General features: G+C 36.6%; 2 protein-coding genes across 2 annotated transcripts; one reads left to right on the forward strand and one right to left on the reverse strand.

Annotated features, from left to right (window-relative positions):
- Nucleotides 1–279: 279 nt before the first annotated feature.
- LOC114724524 (hydroxymethylglutaryl-CoA lyase, mitochondrial) lies at nucleotides 280–4,601 on the forward strand. The gene is made up of 8 exons (XM_028910877.1): nucleotides 280–811; nucleotides 1,092–1,155; nucleotides 1,465–1,644; nucleotides 1,976–2,056; nucleotides 2,150–2,313; nucleotides 2,762–2,898; nucleotides 3,451–3,566; nucleotides 4,075–4,601. The coding sequence occupies exons 1-8, from the start codon at nucleotides 600–602 to the stop codon at nucleotides 4,321–4,323; spliced, it is 1,203 nt and encodes a 400-aa protein (XP_028766710.1). The 5' UTR covers nucleotides 280–599; the 3' UTR covers nucleotides 4,324–4,601.
- Nucleotides 4,602–15,294: 10,693 nt separating this feature from the next.
- On the reverse strand, nucleotides 15,295–18,727 carry LOC114724523 (serine carboxypeptidase-like 45). The gene is made up of 10 exons (XM_028910876.1): nucleotides 18,313–18,727; nucleotides 18,100–18,201; nucleotides 17,915–18,010; nucleotides 16,974–17,066; nucleotides 16,815–16,885; nucleotides 16,289–16,570; nucleotides 16,069–16,193; nucleotides 15,886–15,978; nucleotides 15,676–15,793; nucleotides 15,295–15,561 (listed from the first exon to the last, which is right to left on the reverse strand). Exons 1-10 carry the CDS (start codon nucleotides 18,557–18,559, stop codon nucleotides 15,409–15,411), a joined length of 1,380 nt encoding a protein of 459 aa, XP_028766709.1. The 5' UTR covers nucleotides 18,560–18,727; the 3' UTR covers nucleotides 15,295–15,408.
- Between the last annotated feature and the right edge of the window lie 878 nt (nucleotides 18,728–19,605).

Genomic DNA, 19,605 nt, shown 5'->3' on the forward strand with positions numbered 1-19,605 from the left:
CACCTCAGAGCCAATCCCCCGCTGGTTGCCGAAAGAATTATAAATACAGACTTCTTTCTCACGCTGCTGGTCCTATGTTGTGTGATTATAAGGTGATTCACTCGAGTCGAAAGCCCAATGTTGTTCGACTAAGGCCCAACATTAATCCTTTTGAATGGGCCCTCTACTTTACGCGCAGCTTCCACTGCGTCATTTTGGTCTCTCTTCAGCCGATCCTCCATTGACTGAAATAACGAACTGCATTATCAATTTTGTCACTCTCTCTATTAATTTAGTTTATCCCTCCCATCCCCATCCTCTTCAGCTCCCGCACTTCATCTCCTTTCTATCTCTCCTATCCATTCTAGGATTTATACTTCCGCCTCGTGTGATCTGAATTCTGGATTTGTTTCGGGGATCAAACCCACATTGATTTGTTTGCTGGCTGTAGCTTTTCCTTGTGTTTCAGCCGGGTTCTTCTTTATCGTCATCAAGGACTTGCTTTCCCCCACCTTCTTTTCTCATGATACTGAATTTCATGTGTTTCTTCTAGCTGGAGTTGGTTGGTTTTCAATTTATATAAGTCCGGCTGGCAACTCGCAATTTCTTAAAGTGATCAAATGTTTGCAAACATGCGTGCGCATAGGATTTTGCAAAGGGGACTGTTCTTTAATCGCCTCCAGCTTTTGACGATGCCAAGCTTGGAGGATTCTCCTCGCTTAATGACTGGGGTCTCAAGTGCTGGAGTCGACAAAATCTGGAATCATAGCGCTTGTGCTAACGTTATTGGAGCTAATGGATTAGATGCTGTCTGTTTTTGGAAAAGTGGCAAGTAAGCCATTTCTTTTGCAGGTCATTTCAGAAAGTTATCAATATTGTTCCTTTGACTGAACGATTAATTTCGAGGTTTTATGCCCATCTCCTGTTGTTACAATGCCAGTTGCTTTGACATATGAGACTACATGTTTATCACTTTTAGCTAGTCATTACATATTTCACTCCGTCATTGCTTAATTCTCTTCCTCTTCTTCCTCTGCGATGTCACGTGCGAATTTGATTTCAGATGTATATCTTTGGAAGTATTCTTATAATGGTCGTTGTCCCTGCTACAGGGGAGTTCGTCATTTTACGTCTGATGGCAGCGATCGATTTACTGCAAAGGAGTTCTCTAGTAAGGTACATCTGATTTATGCACAGAGTTTTCCTTTTGGTATTGTGATGTATATTAACCTGAAATTTGTAGTTAAGCAAGGAAAATGTCCCGGGTGACCTGGTACATAATTATGGTATCCATTTCATACATTTTTTTAATATAAAAATAACGACAGCGAGTTTTTTTTCTATATCGAATTTTAAACTTTTAATGCCAATGTAGAACTATGTTCTGATAAATCTGTTGAATTGACTAGTTCCTCTCTGCATTAACTCATTTATTTATTTTTGAGAATTTGTTACTAATACTTTGTAGTACGTACAATGGTTCAGTTACTTAAAAGTATTCCAGATTATGTGAAGATAGTGGAGGTTGGTCCAAGGGATGGATTACAGAATGAGAAGAATATAGTTCCTACTGTCGTGAAAGTTGAATTGATAAAACTGCTAGTTTCTTCTGGGTTGCCTGTTGTCGAGGCCACAAGTTTTGTGTCACCAAAATGGGTACCCCAGGTAAGAGCAGATTTGATTTTCTGAAAGACAATCCACAGTTTGCAATTCTCCCCCTGGTATTATATTCTTTTTGTTATTATTTCGATATTTCACTTAGTTCTTGATTTAGTGATATGAAGATTGTCATTCATCAATTAACTATAAGCTGAAGTTAATCGAACAAACCAACAAAACACAGTTTGCAATTCCTATTCCTAGTACTTGTTTTATTGCATATGTATAAAATTATTCTTCAGTGTATCTTGTGCATGGTGTACTATGTGATGGAAGATAGAACATTCCCTCATTTGTGTTTTAATCTAATTCAAAATCGTTTGTGACTGAATTTCAGCTTGCAGACGCAAAGGATGTAATGGCAGCAATTCAGAATGTTGATGGTGCTGGATTTCCTGTCTTAACTCCAAATCTTAAAGTAAGAGTTTTTCATGGATCACCGGTGAAATATATAATATATGAGTGAGTCAAAATTTATGTGTGGGATTAATTATGGGATCCGTTATCTTAGGGTTTTGAGGCGGCTGTTGCTGCTGGTGCAAAGGAAGTGGCTGTTTTTCCTGCAGCTTCAGAATCATTCTCTAAGGCAAATCTAAACTGTAGCATTGAAGATAATCTTGCTCGATGCCGTGATATTGCTTCAGCTGCTAGCAAGCTCTCAATCCCTGTTCGTGGGTACTTTACTATACTTTTTACTGGATAGGATAAAAGATAAATGATAAAAGTATATTCTGATGTTTGCTTACTGATTTTAAAGAATGCTTGAATTGTATAAATTGCTTGTTGTGTTTGTGAGATATCGTAGTGTTTAATAGAGACTTGAAGCTTATATAATAAATTTAAGTTATAAATCTGATTTGCATTATCTCTGGTAGTGATTGAACGTCTGCCTGTCGGGCTTGGGCATGGCGTGAAAGATAGTTTAAATTATAGAACTGGTTTGCTTGTTGATACTGTGTTTTAGATTTCAAGATGCCTCTATCACTATCTGTTGTTTTTTCCTTTTGAGATTTTGAATAAGCTTAAAACAACAGCCTGTTTCTCATCTTTTGACTTTTAGATTTCAGCTTTATCATTGGCATTTTATATGATTATTCCTGTAACAGAATTCCGTTTACTTCAGATATATATCTTGTGTTGTGGGGTGTCCTCTGGAAGGATTTGTTGCTCCAGCTAAAGTAGCATACGTGGCAAAAGCACTGTATGATATGGGTTGCTCAGAGATCTCACTAGGCGATACCATTGGTGTTGGCACGCCTGGTAATTGTTCAAAACTGTCTTCTTTGTTGTAGGGGTTGATTTGATTGCGGTTTTTCTGTATCCATCTTCCGTGTTAGAGGATTTTGGTATGGGCTATCGATTTTATCTATCTTGGCCTAACTTCTTTGGCTAATCTTATTTTGCTTGGTTGCGGCAGATCTGAAAGTCAATAGACTATCAAGTTGTCTTTACTGTGTGCATGATGAATTATGTTGTATATCATTTCAAATGAGGGTTCCTTTTCTTTTGTCTTAAGTAGGGGTTTGCTGTTTAGGTGCCATTTTATCTGGAGCATATGATGAGATGTTTAAGGTTTGAGACATTTCAAGGGAAAAAAATAGGGCATATTTCTGTCCAATATAGCCATAATATTCTTTAAATGTTTCCTATCAGATCATTATTCGTGCAAACATCTACCAAAACTGCCTGTTGTCATTTAGTATTCTGTGAACTCTGGTCTAATATAAACATTTTATATAACTTTTATGGCTATCCAGGCTGTTTTGATTTATCATGAGGTCTAATTTGACTCAGTTTTTCTCATCTTCTCAGGTACTGTCATTCCAATGCTTGAAGCTGTTCTTGATGTTGTCCCTGTTGACAAACTTGCTGTTCATTTTCATGATACTTATGGTCAGGCACTTTCAAATACTCTTGTCTCACTTCAGGTATTTTTTTTTTTCCCTTCCAAATTTGGAAGAATTATTTGGATGCTGATTTTGATTAAACATGCTGTATTTCTCGGCCAAAAAAAAAAAAAGATTCAACATGCCCTATTTGTGTCGCAAATTAATTTTTGTGTTTAACTGAATCTTTTTGACAATAACCACAGATGGGAGGTTTACTGCATCTGCTATTACCCATTTGTCTACATAAATATGTATGGTAACTTATAGAGATATCGCATACATATTTAAACTTGTGGAATTCTACTGTTTTGAAGCCGTTAACATTGTGGTTTTAGGAGTTACAAAGTAGAAGCTTTTTTTCTTTTTTTTTTTAAATGAAGTTAAATCTCTTTGTTCGCATTCTGTGTGGCTCAGGAACCACTTCTTTAGTTAATCTAAAGACTTGTAATTTACAAAAAATTGTGTGTTCTAGGAAGAATGAGGTGTGTGATTTCATATGTTTGAAGACAGTTTACAATTAATTGGTAATGTGGTGAATTGTTGTTAGATGGGGATCAGCGCAGTGGATTCATCGGTGTCTGGTCTTGGGGGTTGCCCATATGCGAAGGGTGCAACTGGGAATGTGGCGACAGAGGATGTTGTTTACTTGTTGAATGGACTGGGAGTGAAAACCAATGTTGACCTTCGAAAGCTTATGGTGGCCGGGGAGTATATCTGCAAGCATTTAGGCCGTGCTTCTGGTTCTAAAGCCGCAACTGCCTTGACTAAACTTACAGCTAATGCCTCCAAACTGTGAGTACTGTCGCTACCATGATGGACATGTTCACCCACATCGCAACTTGTATCCATATGTTGTCATGATCCATTCGTACAGAGTATGTGCCGTCGGCTTAGCTAACCCATAATCATGAAACGGGGGATGCCTGCTCCGCTATGAGTATCAACAGCACACAGTTATACAGAATTTAATTTAATTTAATTTTTACTAACAGCATACTGCTATATAGGAAGGTATCAGTATCTCGACCCTTGATACAGTTTTACCGAGTATGCGTATCAATTATCCCCTGCGCACTCGTCGTGTTTTTTCATGACGAATGCTGTTTATTTCTCCAAAGACGAGAGAAAAACGTGCAGGGTGGTTCTTTGATTGGGGACAAAGGGTTAAAGGCCAACCACCCTTGAAGAGAGAGTCAGAGAGAGAATGGTCGGCTTTGACTGCACAATTAATTACTACTATATAATAGAGGTGCCTGTAGGTGACTGCCTGAGAAACCTCAGCTCCTCCTCTTGCTTTTAAACAATTCTAACCCGCGCAATAATAGCCTTTATGAAAGTTTGAATGTCATTTTATATTCATCCTTCCTTGATTTGCTCCCAGTGAGAGCATTTCTGTTAGCACTAGTATGTGTGAGGGACTAGTTGGCCGAAAAGCAATACTGGCAGTAATATTTTGAAAGGGCTGTTGAATGTCCTGGGAGAAGAACCGTGCACCTGCTCCAACTTGAACCGGGGCATTCAAACCCGCTTTCAATGCTCTGGGCTGTTTGTCTCCTTGCTTTTGTTTCAATAATCTTTCCCATGTCGAAAAAACAGTTTTTCTGGTGAAAGAAAAGTAGTTCCAAATTTAATACGCTGCATCCTGGTCTGCAACTGGCCTGATTGTGCAGGCAATTCAGTTTGAGGTCACTGATTTGATTTAAATTTCACCATAAAATACCATAAAATCTTCAAGTGCGGCTAATTATGAACATTGCTGTTTGGTTGTTCAAGAGTGCTGATATTCGAAGAACAAGAATCCGAGGACATAATGTTTGAAATTCTGGGTATCGTATTTTCAATTATCCATGGATCGGATGCCGTTCACTTCATTGGAAGTTTACGGCACAACGATTATGAATAGTAACAAGTCTTACGACGCTAAATGAGAACGTGGCTGCATGGATTAACATCATCAATAATCATTCCACGGAACATAAATTTTTTTTTTAATCAGTAATCATGAAGTTGAACCTTCGTTTCTTAAAGAACATAAAGAAAATCTAGTCGTACGCTACCTGGGTTGGGACCAGAGAAGAAGAGAACGTATTTTTCAAACGGGAAGACATAATCCAACCGACAAAACACCATTCATCATATTCGTAACGTACCAGGTGAGATTGAGAGCCTGCTCTCTCTATGTGCTTTGATGAAATAGTCAAAGCATTTCATCAATATGATTCCACTAAAAGCGCAGATTTTGCTTACCAGTTGGCCTCCGTTCTCTTCATTTTCGCGTCGAACTGTCATGACTTTGAAATCCTCAACCCCTTCTCGAGTTGATGGATCTAAGGCACAGGAGAAAAACTTTAAAAGCACTCTGAAAGCGCCATTAAAGGTTTGCTTCGTTAAAGAGAACTGAAATATGGAGCTCTCTCAAATAATGCGAAACATACTTTAAATGCCAATCTTGTCGAGCACATTTATGCTTGTTCGTTGCTATGACATTCTGTTGTCAGAAAATGACTTGACGTGCTCTCAGGTTGGAGTGACTCTTTTCGGATCCTAAGGCTTCTGCTCTTTATGTGTCCTCAATTAGCAAACGTTTCTGTGCCCTTCCACACGTAAATATTTCAACCTTCGGATCCTAAGATGTGGTTCGTGAATAGAAGAGAGAAGTGAAAAGGGAACTGCGAGAAGTTTTTTCCCTCCCTTTTTTAAATCTCACCAATTTGCTCGAGAAATGCAAAATGTAATTAATGCGCATTGAATGTCCAATTTGGCCGTTTGTTGGAGGCTCCATAACGTAGTTTCTCCTGAAAAATTTGCAGCCACAAGGAATTGTTCCCACTGCCCAAGAAAAAACAGCAGTTTAAATGATGATGGAGAAATATCCGTTCTCAGAACGATTATACTCCCTCCGTTCCTTATTATAAGAGACAAATAATCAAATTACGTTGATCAAAAAAACAGTTAAAATTAGTTAAGAACAATCAATGTGTAAAAAGTATAATTTTTTCCCAAAAATACCCTCATTAATAAAGAGAGAGCATGAAAGAGAACAATTAAATTATTAAAAGAAAGAGAAGTGGGAAGGAGAGAGAGTGTGAATTAGAGATAAAATAAATATGGGTAAAATAGGAAATCAACACAAAAAATTAGAGACAACTTTTAAGTGTCTCTTATATATAGGAACATGCCATGAGCATCAAATGTCTCTTATAATAAGGAACGGAAGAAGTATTTTAGGCCAAATATCTTCCAAACCCAAACCAACTGAACTGCGCATCAGTTAAGAGGTACTGAAGAAGGCAAATGCAGGTGCTTCAATGAATTGTTGGAGGGTTACAAATACGTGACGACGAAGAAAAATTGTGAGATTAGCGAAAGGCAACGCATTTGGCTGTGTAGAGATTAACTAAAGTTCGTTGAACTAGGCCTTTGATGATTAGTATGTTTTATGCATAATACAGGAGTGGTTGGACTGAACCGTAACATGATGCGTTTGCATAATTCACATGCATATTTATTCTTTCTTTTACACATTTCACAAATTTATGATAAAAAAATGCAGCTTGCAGTGGGTCCGCCTCATAATCACGACAAAGAAATTTAGACGACTGGTTCGACGGCTAGCGACGTCGGAATTTGATTTTTGCTCAACTTCATGATTAAAGGTCTTCATTGTGGTTGAAAAATTTCATTTACATCCACGGATCAAATCTTTATAACACATGACCCATTTCCACTTTATATATATAGTAAAATTAAAATCTCCAAAAGACAAGTGTAGATCACCCTACAGTTCTCTATGCTGAGATCAACTTTTACTGCGGCGAATAAGGCTGCTTGGGTGTAATGATAGATAATAGATTGAGCCAGTCTTATATGACTCAGATATAGTGAACCGAACGAGACTATATATTTGAGCAAAGCAAGCTATACTATGAATTAACGTACTTGTTTATTTTACCAGAATCTTTCGTTGCCATATATGTAGACACTGCACGTACGTACAACGTGGTACAGACATTACCGGCGGAGTTTCTACCGTATTACATGCGTGATACTGTAAGCCTTGGAGGGTAGATTTATTTATTTATATGCAGAACCTAATGATGATTATGTGAGAGTTTCTGGGAAGAAATCAAAAGCGGAGAGGACAAGAGGACGCGCATGCATACGAACACGGTTCAGAATCTAAAAGCAAAAGCAGACAATAATATTAATTGGTCGCACCAGCAAACAGCCCCCATTAATAGCTTGATGGAATGGACGGCACGGCACGGCACAAGTTGATATATTCATAAAGTAACGGTTGGCAAAGGATCTCACTATTTTTTTCAATAGTAATTCATAAATATTTTTCTCTCGACAATAATATAATCTCAATCCTAATTCTTATACATAGTATATACATCCGCAAACTTGACGGCAGATCACGAATAAGCGAAGTTGAAAAAAATCAAAGAAAAGAAAGAAGCAGAAAGGATTTGAGAGGAGGAAACCTAGAACTGGACCAAGCAAGGGAGAGAAATGGAGGCTTACATCTCTGCTAACGTACTTATCTGTTGTGTAGAGGATTCGGACCTGTGTAGACTTTCCTCTTGTCTGCTCCGAAAATGACTTGATCATGATCTTTATTGTTTGTATTCGCTTTGAAGGCAGGAGGGGAGTGACCAGGTCTGAACTGAGAAGCGGAGCCAGAAGAAGCTTCGAAACTGTGAAATCTGGATTTTGCAGCAAGGCATGGAATGGTGAATTGTAAAAGCGTAAGGAGGATCAGAAACAGCACAACCATCAGTCCCGTCTGCTTCTTGCTCCTTGCACAAACCATCGCATGGGATTGAGATCTTCACTGACCACCCAGGATCGATCTTCTTCTCGAGACTTGACAACGAAGGTGAAGGTGAAGGTGACGGTGAGTGAGAGAGAGAGGAAGGGGGGTTGTTATATGCGAGCAAGAAATTAAAGAAGTCTTTATGGGTAGAAGTTGGAACAGAGTGGAAAAGTCAAATGAAGTGGGGGAGAGTCAAAATGCTTGGAACTTGGTGCCACACTTTGTTGGTTATATGTTGAAAAATAAAAGAAAATGCAGATTTCAGAGCCGGGTTTTGTCTCACTCAACCCAAAGACAAACACACGCAGCAAGGAAGAAAGTAGCAGGAAAGGAGAAGAAAGGGGAGGAAAAGAGAAGAAAAAGTGAGAGACAAAAATGAAGGGTTTTGAGTGATGGCTTAAAGTGAAATGAAAGCTTCCCAATTCACTTCCTAAAGTTCTAGTTAAAATGGCCAGCACACACACACCCAGAGCTTCTTGTCAAAGTTTGCTCACTGTTTGGCTCTTCTTTAACTCCTCGCTGGATTCCCCTATTTATAACGTCTTTAATTTCGACAATTCTTTATACGAACACCATGCCATATATCATCTAAAGTTAAATTATTTGATGATGGGATATTCATATATCTCAAATATTGTATATCACACGTGTATGTGTGTAATGTAAAAGAGGAGAATATCGTGGAATTATGATTATTCTTAATCACACAGCCACTTAACCACCCTGCGTCACTTTCAGGTCGATCGCCGCTTCGACAATGAATTATTATTCCTAATCCAATCAAACAAAAACCCATTTCAGATTTATTTTGTTAAACTTTTTACAATTCGAAGGTCCAGAAAACAGTCGAATTGTTTCACTGTTGCATCATATGAGTGCGGACGCATTATTGATATTGACCAGCGCGCAGACTCCTGCAGATATTTTTTAACATGAAAAACAAAGATTATATATATATTTTTTATATATGTTGAAAATTGCAGTTAAAGCTGTTTGATACCGAATCAATTATATTACAATAAATGCAGCGTGAAATAAGCAAACATGTTTCGCGCATTTATTTTTAAGTAACTTTCCCACACCATCGTTTTCTATCGTAAAATAATGTCGAGTCTTAATTGATCGCCAACGTAGCAGCTTTCTAGCTTCAAACAATACGGATCGAAGTAAATTAAGTTAAAAATTAAAAAAAAACAAAAAGAAGAAAACAATACTGACTACTATTATTCCGTACATGCATATGCCAACAAACGATTCAATTTTAGTACTTATTATTTTGATGAGTATTTTAAATTCATTAAATCTTAGACTATTTACACTCAAGCTTCAAAGAATACAGATCCAAGTAAATTAAGTTAAAAAAATTTAAAAAACAAAAAAAAACAATACAGACTACTGTTGTTCCGCACATGCATATGCCAAACAACGACTCAGTTTTAGTGATCATTACTTTGATTAACATTCTAAACTTATTAGATCTAAAATGTTTATATCTGATTTGAGTTGTCCAAATTAAAAAGTTTTAAAAACTTGTTTTTAAATAAGAAATTATTTTTAAAAAATGATAGTTAAAAGGTTATTTTTGTTTTAGATTCTATACATATTAAGATAATTATTTTAAACAAAAAAATAAAAATAAATCAAATTTAGACTATCCAAATATGATATAAACGATCCAGATCTGATAGTGCTTATTAAAATGATGAGCACAGAAACTAGATCCCAAAACAAAACGCTCAAGACAAATATCATGTATGTTTTAAGTGGGAATAAATAATTCAAAGCTGATATTTTTCAGGTTGAATATATTTACGGGTATGTCCAACTTGAATTTTTTTGAGTCAAATGTATTAGATCGGTCCATCACTCCCATATGGTTGTCATTTTGTATCCACATACTGCATCATTTGATGAATGCCTTCTTTAAATTACAGTTACGTCTTTGACCGTAAAACTTTCAAAAACATATGGAAATTAAATTTAAGCATACATGGCAATGGAATTTCAACAAAGTTAATTAAGGAAGTTGATTTATTTGACAAATAACGTGCTTTGCGTCAAACGAGCTAATCCTGTGATTAGACTCTCCATCGGATTTGTTAAATGAGTATGTTGGCTCACTTACTCGCATAATTATGCCCTATTTCCACACCAAGTTGCGGCTATACAAAATTGACTGATGATTCAACAATATCTACCTTTTCAAGCTTTGCTTGCCTTAGCTTGTAACTCCCAAAAATATATATGTGCCCAGTTCGTAGATGATGAAGTCAAAAAATAAGGAGTAAACACGTTCATTACTTTAATTGAATAGTCTGAGTTCAATTATATTATGTGATGTTACTGCGACCCAGAAATATACTATACATCTTTTGCTATGTGTATATAAAGCGAGACTGGTATATGCAGAATTTAAGTAGCAAGTATATTTGAAGCCCTGTTTGGAATTAGGTTGAAGATGATGACAGAAGAAATTATGAGAAATACAAAGGATGAATGAAGAGAAAATGGTGATGTGGGCCACGAACGAACGAAAAGTGGTGGGAGAGAGACGAATTCAGAAAACACGCATCTTAACTTTCTTGCCGGAAATGATTATGTTTTTGCTTGCTTTAATGTTTGGATCGACTAGCTCATGAAAGCCATGGAAAGTTGTCAACTTGACATATAATTTTTATACCCTAAGGTGACAGGAAGAACCATGGACCGTGGCGCTGCTATATAAAAAAGCATGCACACGCATAACACATGTGTGTGCATATATAATGCATGTCTTCTGATTTAGTCCCCAAATATACGTAATCTATGATAATAGCGTTATTATTAACCATTGATTAGGGTTTTCGAATCATATTTATATGACCGTGTCTGTCTTAGTTTCTGTCTGGATGCTTGGAGAGACGAAAAGGATGAGAAATTTGATTGAGTGGCATTTGATTTGGATTGCGGCTGTGAGCTGACAGAAACGTAAGGAAAGAGGAAATTTTATCTGTTTGCTCAGTGCAGACGCGGGCAAGAGAACTTCACGAAAGCTTTTTGGACAATGCATGAGAACAGGCCAATTTGAGAATAAGTCAATTTAAGGCGGTGGATTATGTAAATCTGACAAGATCAACTTGAGATCGACGCCGTTCGTCTTCTGCTTTTGACGGACAACACACAGCCATCTTCCGTTCGATGCCCTGTGTCCATCAAATTAAGTACGTGAAAAATGTGGTCATCAACGCAACTGGTCTTACATAAAAACGCTAAGCTCGACAAGTTGTTCATTTAGATCCTGTATAATCTGTGCTTCCTAAATTTATACTTTTTTATTTAAAGCATTCATGTTAATTTTACATGTCAACTATCACCTTCGTTACTTAATATAAAAACTGGTTAACTGATTTAAATATATTAAGAAAATTAGATAAATTAGTTGTTTGTAATAAATATGTGTTGTCTTTCCTAAAATATTATTGTTAATCATGTGTATTAGTTAGAACTACCATATGATGAAACATTTAACATATGAAGCTACTGCAAGAACTGTCTTTAAAAAAAAGATAAATATGAGAGATGGATTCAGTATTATATTTGTGATTAAATTGAAAGTTAAACTAGTTTTTATATTAAGAATCGAAGGTAGTATCAATGATTGAGAAATTTATCAAACAAGAGACAGCTCTAATGCACATGATTAAATAAGGTGGTTTAAAAAATCAAAGTATATTTATTAAAAATAACTAATTAACTAATTTTTATAATATCCATAACTTAACTATTTATCTCTTATATTAATAACAGAAATAGTACTACCTTCGGTCTTGATTATAAGACATTATTTGTAAACTATAAATGAGATCTTATAATTAGGACAGAAGGTAATATATGGTAAGGCTCCTCAAAATCTTATTTATACATTGCTATAAATTAAGTGGTCAGATCGTCCATGATGATCGCCAACCTGTCTCTAAGATTTCCACCTTTGATTTCTTTTGGGTTACCCTCTGGAATCGCATTATCATCTTTTCCATTCATTATCATGTCTCAGTACAGTAACTTAAATTGCAATTAGTTGTTATGAGTCTAATTAAGGAGCTGGGCCTGGAGACTGAAATAATGTCATGATTTGAATGCTGGAGTTTAAATATTTGGGTCAACTCTTAAATAGCACCAGTACATTGAACCCATACCCCATGTACTCTCACCCGTTTAAAATGCAGGACACTCGCAATCATGTCATGAATATTAAGAAATAATCCAATTTTTATTTTTTTTAAAAAAATCTCGTAAGCATTGGCATGTCGTTCCCCTTTCATCCCGAACCGTAACTAACATCTAGGATTTTATTTAATGGAATGAATTAAAAATAGATTATTTACATCATTAATCTAAAGCTGACCAATTTATACAGCTAATCTAAAGATGGATTATTTTTGTAAGTAATTTTGTTTAGCATCAAGAATGAGAATGTCAATGATGCATAAAGCGGACCAATAATATTGCGCAAGAATGATGCGCCTTTAAGACGATTCCGAGCGAGATTTGGTCATGATTGGAAGACAAACTAACAGAAACGTGAATGGAATAATATTTAATTAAGCGATAATAACATCATTAATATCCTCGCTGTTTGAAAGTCATAACGTGAATAAGTTTTTTTTAAATGAGAGATAATTGAAAACTGAATTCTTACGTTGATTGTTTAACACCTGGTGCAAATAATTTATAATTCCAATTCAAATCTTCGACCGAAAAATATTGAATTAATAAAGCCCCCAGTTATTTCTAGTCCGGGTAGGACCCACTAAAATGAACTGAACGATTTATACCTATAAGAAATAAAAGAAAAACACTTTTATTCCAGTGACGCGTCTCGATTTTTTTTCCTCCCAGTTGCCAGAGGCAATTTTATTTAAGATATTGTCAGATACTAAATATGAGTATCTTTTTTAACTGAAATTCGAATCTTAATTTAATATGTGATGAGGAACAAACTTATTCTATTAGACTCAATTTCTATTGGGAACATGTCTGAATCCTGACAGTACTTCGAGGGTGAAAAAATAAACAAATAGTGCTGTTGGGTCCATGCTTGGGACGCTTGGGTCTACGGTCCCCGTTTCCTATGGCGGGACTTCTATTGGGCCCATCTGAACCGTTGGGATTTGAATTCGGCCACAAATTCTTTTTCTCTTGAACAAAAAAAGCATTTTCCTAATAAAAATTAGGTCTAACAGAAAAGACTAATATTTTACAATATGATGAATTAAGGTTCGAATCCCTGCTAGAAGAGGTGTCCACATTTAGTGTTGTACAGTGTCTCGAATAAAATTACTTCCAATAAAAAGATACCTATGCATCTGAGAAATGGTTTATTTCTGATTCACGCTGACACACCCATCCTTCTTTTTTTCCTTCTTTGCCGACCACTCAACCGCCCATCCTTCTTATCCCATAAGAAAGGCCACATACATACACACCATTATGCTCTTGACCTGCTAGGCTGCTACCAAATAATGAGTAGGTAGCGTTGTCATTAACTCATGTTTTATTTTTTGCCTCCATAACTTCATTTGCATGATTAGAAAAAGGCGAAAAAAGCCTTAAAAAATAAATGTTTTTTCTTAATTTAAATAAAGTACATCTACAATAAAATTTGCATGAAAATTAAAATTTAAGACACCTCAATTGCCATAACTTACAAACCTTTAGTGACGTTAGTTACGGGATCTGGTTTGTTGTTCATTGAGGCTTAGAGTTCCATATGATGAAATCTAGACCGTTTGAATTAAATACCAACGATGAACCTTTAAAATTTTGAATTATAAATACTAACTCCGGTCTTTAATATAAGAGTTAGTTAACTAATTTAAGTAGACTAAAAAAATTAATTAAATCAGTTCTTTGTAATAAATATGTGTTATATTTCTCAAAATATCCTCGATAATTAAGTATATTAGCTAGAACTATTATTATTACAATAACCATTTTTAAAAATAATAATAAATATGAGAAATAAAATATATTAGAGTCTTATATTTAGTATCAAAATAAAATTCAAACAAGTATTTTAAATGCCGGTGAAAAATATTTTCCCCCCTAAACCAACAAAATGACTCCTGGTGAAATCTTCTTCTCACACGTGGGCCCTGAAGCCCATATCTCCATCTCGTCTCAACGAAATGAAGGATCTCGGAGCCCATATCTCCATCTCTTCCCTGACACGTTGGATCCAGTGTCGCCAATGTCTTCAGCCACTTCGACAACAACGGGCATGGCCGGAATCCATCTCCGAGACGAATGCCACCGGCAAGCTGCTGATCTTATCACCCTCTGGAACTGGAATCACATTCACAAATACTTGTTGCGGCCATGATCCCTCTGAAGAGATTGGCCTTCTTTGTGTTTGTATTAATTGGCGTTGGAGACGAAGCTCTAAGATATATGTTTGAATTTGGAGCACATAAATCAACGCCTAGAAGAATATTTTTGCATTCACACCATAGTCCAAGAGGGACGCGTGTTTTCTTCTCGTTTTGCTCTGTTTATTTATTCATTCCTGAACGCGAATTGAGAAAATTAGTTGGTGCATTTTCTTGGATTCTTATTGATTTGGTCAACTTGGGAGCAAGCTTACGTATAGTATAAGCGTTTGCCGTAGCAACTGGAGAGTCTACACTACAACAAAATTTAAGACCCAGGCCTACTTTTGTTGACTTTTATTTTTGTCCTAATTATAGGACTCTAATATATTTTGTCTCGTATTTATGTATTTTTTTTTCTAAGGTAGTCATTCTAATAACAGTAATTCTAGCAAATAAATTTGATTAGCAAGGATATTTTAGAAAAGATAACACTTATTTATTACAAATAACTAACTTAACTTATTTTCTTAATTTTCTCAAATTAGTCAACTAGCTCTTATAATTAGGATCGGAGGTAGTGTGTATATATATATATACATATAAAGGAAAAAAACTTTGTATAAATGAAGAGAGTTCAGCAGTAACAAGTTCAGGCAGGAGTTTATTTTTGTGTTTGCTAAATATAGTGAATAGACATATTTGTGATCCATAATCATGAAGAGAATTCAGGAAGTGGTTTGCCTTCCACAAATGCTTTGAATAGCACAAGTGATCTCTCTGGTTGTGAAAACGGAGCTTCATGAGCCGCCCCTCTTATTGTGGCGTATGACAAAATGTCCCCATACACTTGTGTCCACCCCGCAACCTTATAAAACATACAAAAACCAACAATTAATTATATCGGTGTCGGGACATAATTTAATTATTAAAAAAAAAGACAAAAGACTCGCCATATTCTTGGTGTAATTAAAATATCAACCTGTTTGCCTTCAAACCAAGCTCTGTAGGGCATTGTCGTATTGAATCTAATTTCCCTGGCCAGTGCATTCACCAGAGCTCGCGACCCAATTAGTGGAATCACCGAATCTTGATCCCCACTGTAAATACATGAACTGTTCTTAGAAATCAAATCTTGATTTTGACGAATCATAGTACATTTCAAGCAGAAATAGCAATAAAACTGAATTACCTATAGACAAGAACTCGAAGGCCTGACTCAACAAGTTTCCCAAGAATAGGAATTGTTGGTATCTCTAAATTCTGCATATCATATTTCACAACACTGCAACAGTATGGAACTAGTTGAGTATGGGAACTGATCTCTAGATCACTCGATAATTGGGTGGTTTGCTATATTCTGAACATAACTTACTCGCTACAAACAGACCATGTGGAGAGTCCTACGAGTTTAGCATGAAGAGCTTGCTGCACGTCTTTCCTGTTCAGGTAATTATGTGTCTTGTCTTCTTCACAAACATCTATTTTTTGCGTCTCTTGCTGTGCACAAATAACACAACTCAGTAACCTCACGAAACGGGAAACAAGTATTTCAAGGAGTACGAGAAAAGGGGGGAAAAAGAGATGAAGCTTACCAATTGGCTTAACACTAAAGATTGTTGATCTATGGTAGACAAGCAGACATCGGCAGTGACGTCGTAGGTATCGACGAATTTACCAATTTCGCTTGACAATAGTTTGCCAACTCCTGCACAAGCTGGAGTGAGACTTCCGCTTTGAGCTTCCCTCCTGATTTGGGAGTAGTTACATGTCGTCGTCAAGCTCTCGTAAGCCAGATCTGATATTAGTCCATGCGACCAAAAATATTCTCCTCTTGAGTTGAAATCAGTGTTAAACTCTAACAGAGGGTTCCCTATCTGCATAAAAATCAACATATTAACTGCTAATTGTTGCCACCTTCAAATTCATATGATTATATCCTTTAATATATTCCCTAGCTAATTGACTAAATAACCTCTTCTTTATCAATCAATTTCACTGAATATAATTTTAAAATTTAAAAGCATTAAGTAATTTTAATTAAATTCATTAATTCATATAAAATTTGCTCATAGGACTTTAAAAAGATTTAGGGGTGTTATTTTTCCCCCATATACTCACTGCGATCCCTTTGAGATTGAACGGAGTCTTAGTTTGAACAATCAGCTGCGCAAGTTGAGGAACATAATGGCCTGAAAATAAATAATGTGTTAGGTTTTATAGTTTTAGGGACTGTGTCTGTGTTTTCATTTATATCAAAAGTATTGCTTTGATAACTACCTCCATAGCTTTCTCCGGTGATAAAGAAATCGTTATTCTTGTACTGAGGAAACTTATTGAACCAACGCTGAAGGAAAACAAGACTATCCTTTGCTGTGGAAGAAAATAGGCCACCGTTTCATGAATCATGTCAGTAAGAATAGAGATAGGTTGCTCATACTTTCAAAAAGTAAGGTTATTTTTAAAATGATGACTATAAGGTTATACTAAATATTTTATATATTTTTTTTGGAGGGTAAATGGCTAAATGCTTCATATATTAATGAAAAATGATTTTTTCCGGCAAAAAAATAATGGAAAATGATTTTTCTTTAAAGCAATGAAATGATTCTGAGTTGAGCCATAGTGGGCCTCAAAGCCCATCTTCTCTCGTCATGATTAAGGAACTCGAAGTCCACATCTGCGTCTTCCCTAGCTCCCTGTTCCGCCGCATGATATGGAAGAGATTGCCAGAATACCAACGCAACAGACGCGAAGTCGGCGATATCGGCAACTTTATGATCAGAATAAGAATGGCCGCATCTCCACCATCGATCTCAACTGGTTTGAACCGTTGGTTATTTATTTGCTCTTTGACTCCCCCCCACCCGGCGCCCCCTGATTATGCTCCGGTGACAGAGGCGATGATTCTTTCCATCTTCGGACGGACTCACCTCTCCACAAGATAAACACATTGGTGGTAATGGATTGTGTCTTCCATAAGGGGTTCTATAAACTAGACAACAAGATTGAGGTAATGCTTTTTCTTGTTTCCCTTCCAAAGTCCGGTTCCAGTGACTAAACGGGTTCTTAGATATATAGCAAACTCAGGCCTCTTGAATTCTACACATTGATTAGTAACCCTGATTTTTAGTCCAACTTAGAATTTAGCATGTTCAGACCCAAAAAAACAGAGAGAAGATTCTATTCTAGCAGGCACAAAATTAGTTGAGCGAAAGAACCTGTAATTTCATCATCGATAAAGCGATAGAAGGATTTGTTGGCAGAGTAAGAGAAACCAACTCCAGCTGGTGATTCCAGGTATAGCATATTTGCCTCTGTAAAGAGGAGAAGATCAATCAGCAAATCGGATTCAAATTACATTTTATAATTTATATTGGTTGCTGGTGTGGTGTCTTGGACTAACCTTTGTTCCAGCTGTAATCATTCTTTACTAGACCATTTTCGGTCGGTTTGAAAGGACCATGCTCAACGAAAGCTCCAGCTCCAAGAGATGAACAGCCAGGCCCTTCAAAAACCAAAGAACAAGAAACCCAGAAATCATCTTAATTGCATCTTTCGTTTAGGAGACCGAAAAGATCATGTGTATTTCCATATTGGTTTATCCGTAAAATCATACCTCCATTCAACCAGAGAACCAGGGGCTTGGAAGCAGGGTCTACTTCTGCTTCTGCAAAGTAGTAAAACAGAGCTCTCTGCTGCTTGTCGTCGACGGTAATGTAACCGGCATATTGCTGGAACTTCACCGGCGGCTGCCCCGGCAAACTGCTGATCTTATCATCTTCTGAAACTGAAATTGCAGTCACAAATATTTGTGCAACAACAAATAATATTGTTGCAACCATAGAAAATGGTCGCGGCGACATGGTAAGCTCCGAAGATATGGTTTTGATTTTGGCCTTCTCTGTTTCTGTGTGAACGGGTGACGGAGATGAAGCTTTAAGAGAAGGAAGGTAACTGTGCCTGTAAGATGTGTTTGAATTTGGAACATTTAAATTAACGCCTAGAAGAATATTTTTTCCAAGAGGGACGCGTGATTGACTTGTCTTCTTGCGTTATCGTTATTTTGTCCATTTCTTTGGGTTGTGTGAGAAAACTATTTTCATCAATATTTTCCCCTTCTTTTTGTCTGATCCTTTTAGGGTCTGCTTGGGAGATTCAGAGTCTTTATGTTCACAATTGCATTGATGCTTGCTTTTGATTTACTTAGGGAGTGGGTTTAAGCACTGATTACAGTACAATAGCAATCATATGCCCTGAGAATAGACGCAAGCATTATGCATACAAATTGGCCCTTTTATATTCTTTTAAATTTGGATTGGGATGTGGATTTGGATGGGGTAGCTATCGTGCAAGTTCCATTAAATCTAATTTTCATTCATCTTCCAAGAAACTTCTGCGGGAAAAAGAGAGAGAGAGAGACAGGTATTGGGAAGCGGGTCTTGTTTGGGTTCAACGATAATTGCAGATTAAATTATATGGGGAAAAACAAAAATTAAGAAATAGAACGTGTTTTCTACTATGCTAGAAGGCGGGATCTCCTTTTGAAAGATGTCATTAGATAGATTGTGCGATCAACACATGTCAACTACCTAACATTAATGTTGTGAAGTTTATTCGCATTGTTATTTAATGGGAAAGCGATCGTGAAATACAAGAATGAATAATCAAAAATCACATAATAATTAAATTGTGGAGATTACGCAGCAAGTGCATTTGAGGCGAGTGTCACGGGCGACAAGAAAAGGACGGCGAATGTAAAGACAAATTAGAGGCCAGAGAGGCGGAGATTGTGAGATTATTGCGCCAAGAAGAGTGCCAGATTGTATAAATTGATTTTTGTCGTGGCAGCGCAGGGACCAAATTAAAGGTCCATGGAGGAAGTCTATGTGAAGGCTCATGGGACCTTGCC

Source organism: Neltuma alba, unplaced genomic scaffold (genome assembly GCF_004799145.2).
Source record: "Neltuma alba isolate B1F8T4 unplaced genomic scaffold, ASM479914v2 tig00012192_pilon, whole genome shotgun sequence".
NCBI classification, from domain to species: Eukaryota; Viridiplantae; Streptophyta; class Magnoliopsida; order Fabales; family Fabaceae; genus Neltuma; species Neltuma alba.

What these genes read in the sequence shown, in the direction of transcription:
- LOC114724523 (XM_028910876.1), bottom strand. Translation starts at nt 18,559, where the DNA reads ATGTCGCCGCGACCATTTTCTATGGTTGCAACAATATTATTTGTTGTT. An exon ending in GGTTCTCTGGTTGAATGGAG is followed by an intron (nt 18,202 to 18,312) that starts GTATGATTTTAC and finishes TGGTTTTTGAAG; the next exon opens with GGCCTGGCTGTTCATCTCTT. An exon ending in ACATGGTCTGTTTGTAGCGA is followed by an intron (nt 15,979 to 16,068) that starts GTAAGTTATGTT and finishes ATACTGTTGCAG; the next exon opens with TGTTGTGAAATATGATATGC.
- LOC114724524 (XM_028910877.1), top strand. Translation starts at nt 600, where the DNA reads ATGTTTGCAAACATGCGTGCGCATAGGATTTTGCAAAGGGGACTGTTC. An exon ending in CACCAAAATGGGTACCCCAG is followed by an intron (nt 1,645 to 1,975) that starts GTAAGAGCAGAT and finishes ACTGAATTTCAG; the next exon opens with CTTGCAGACGCAAAGGATGT. An exon ending in TCTTAACTCCAAATCTTAAA is followed by an intron (nt 2,057 to 2,149) that starts GTAAGAGTTTTT and finishes CCGTTATCTTAG; the next exon opens with GGTTTTGAGGCGGCTGTTGC.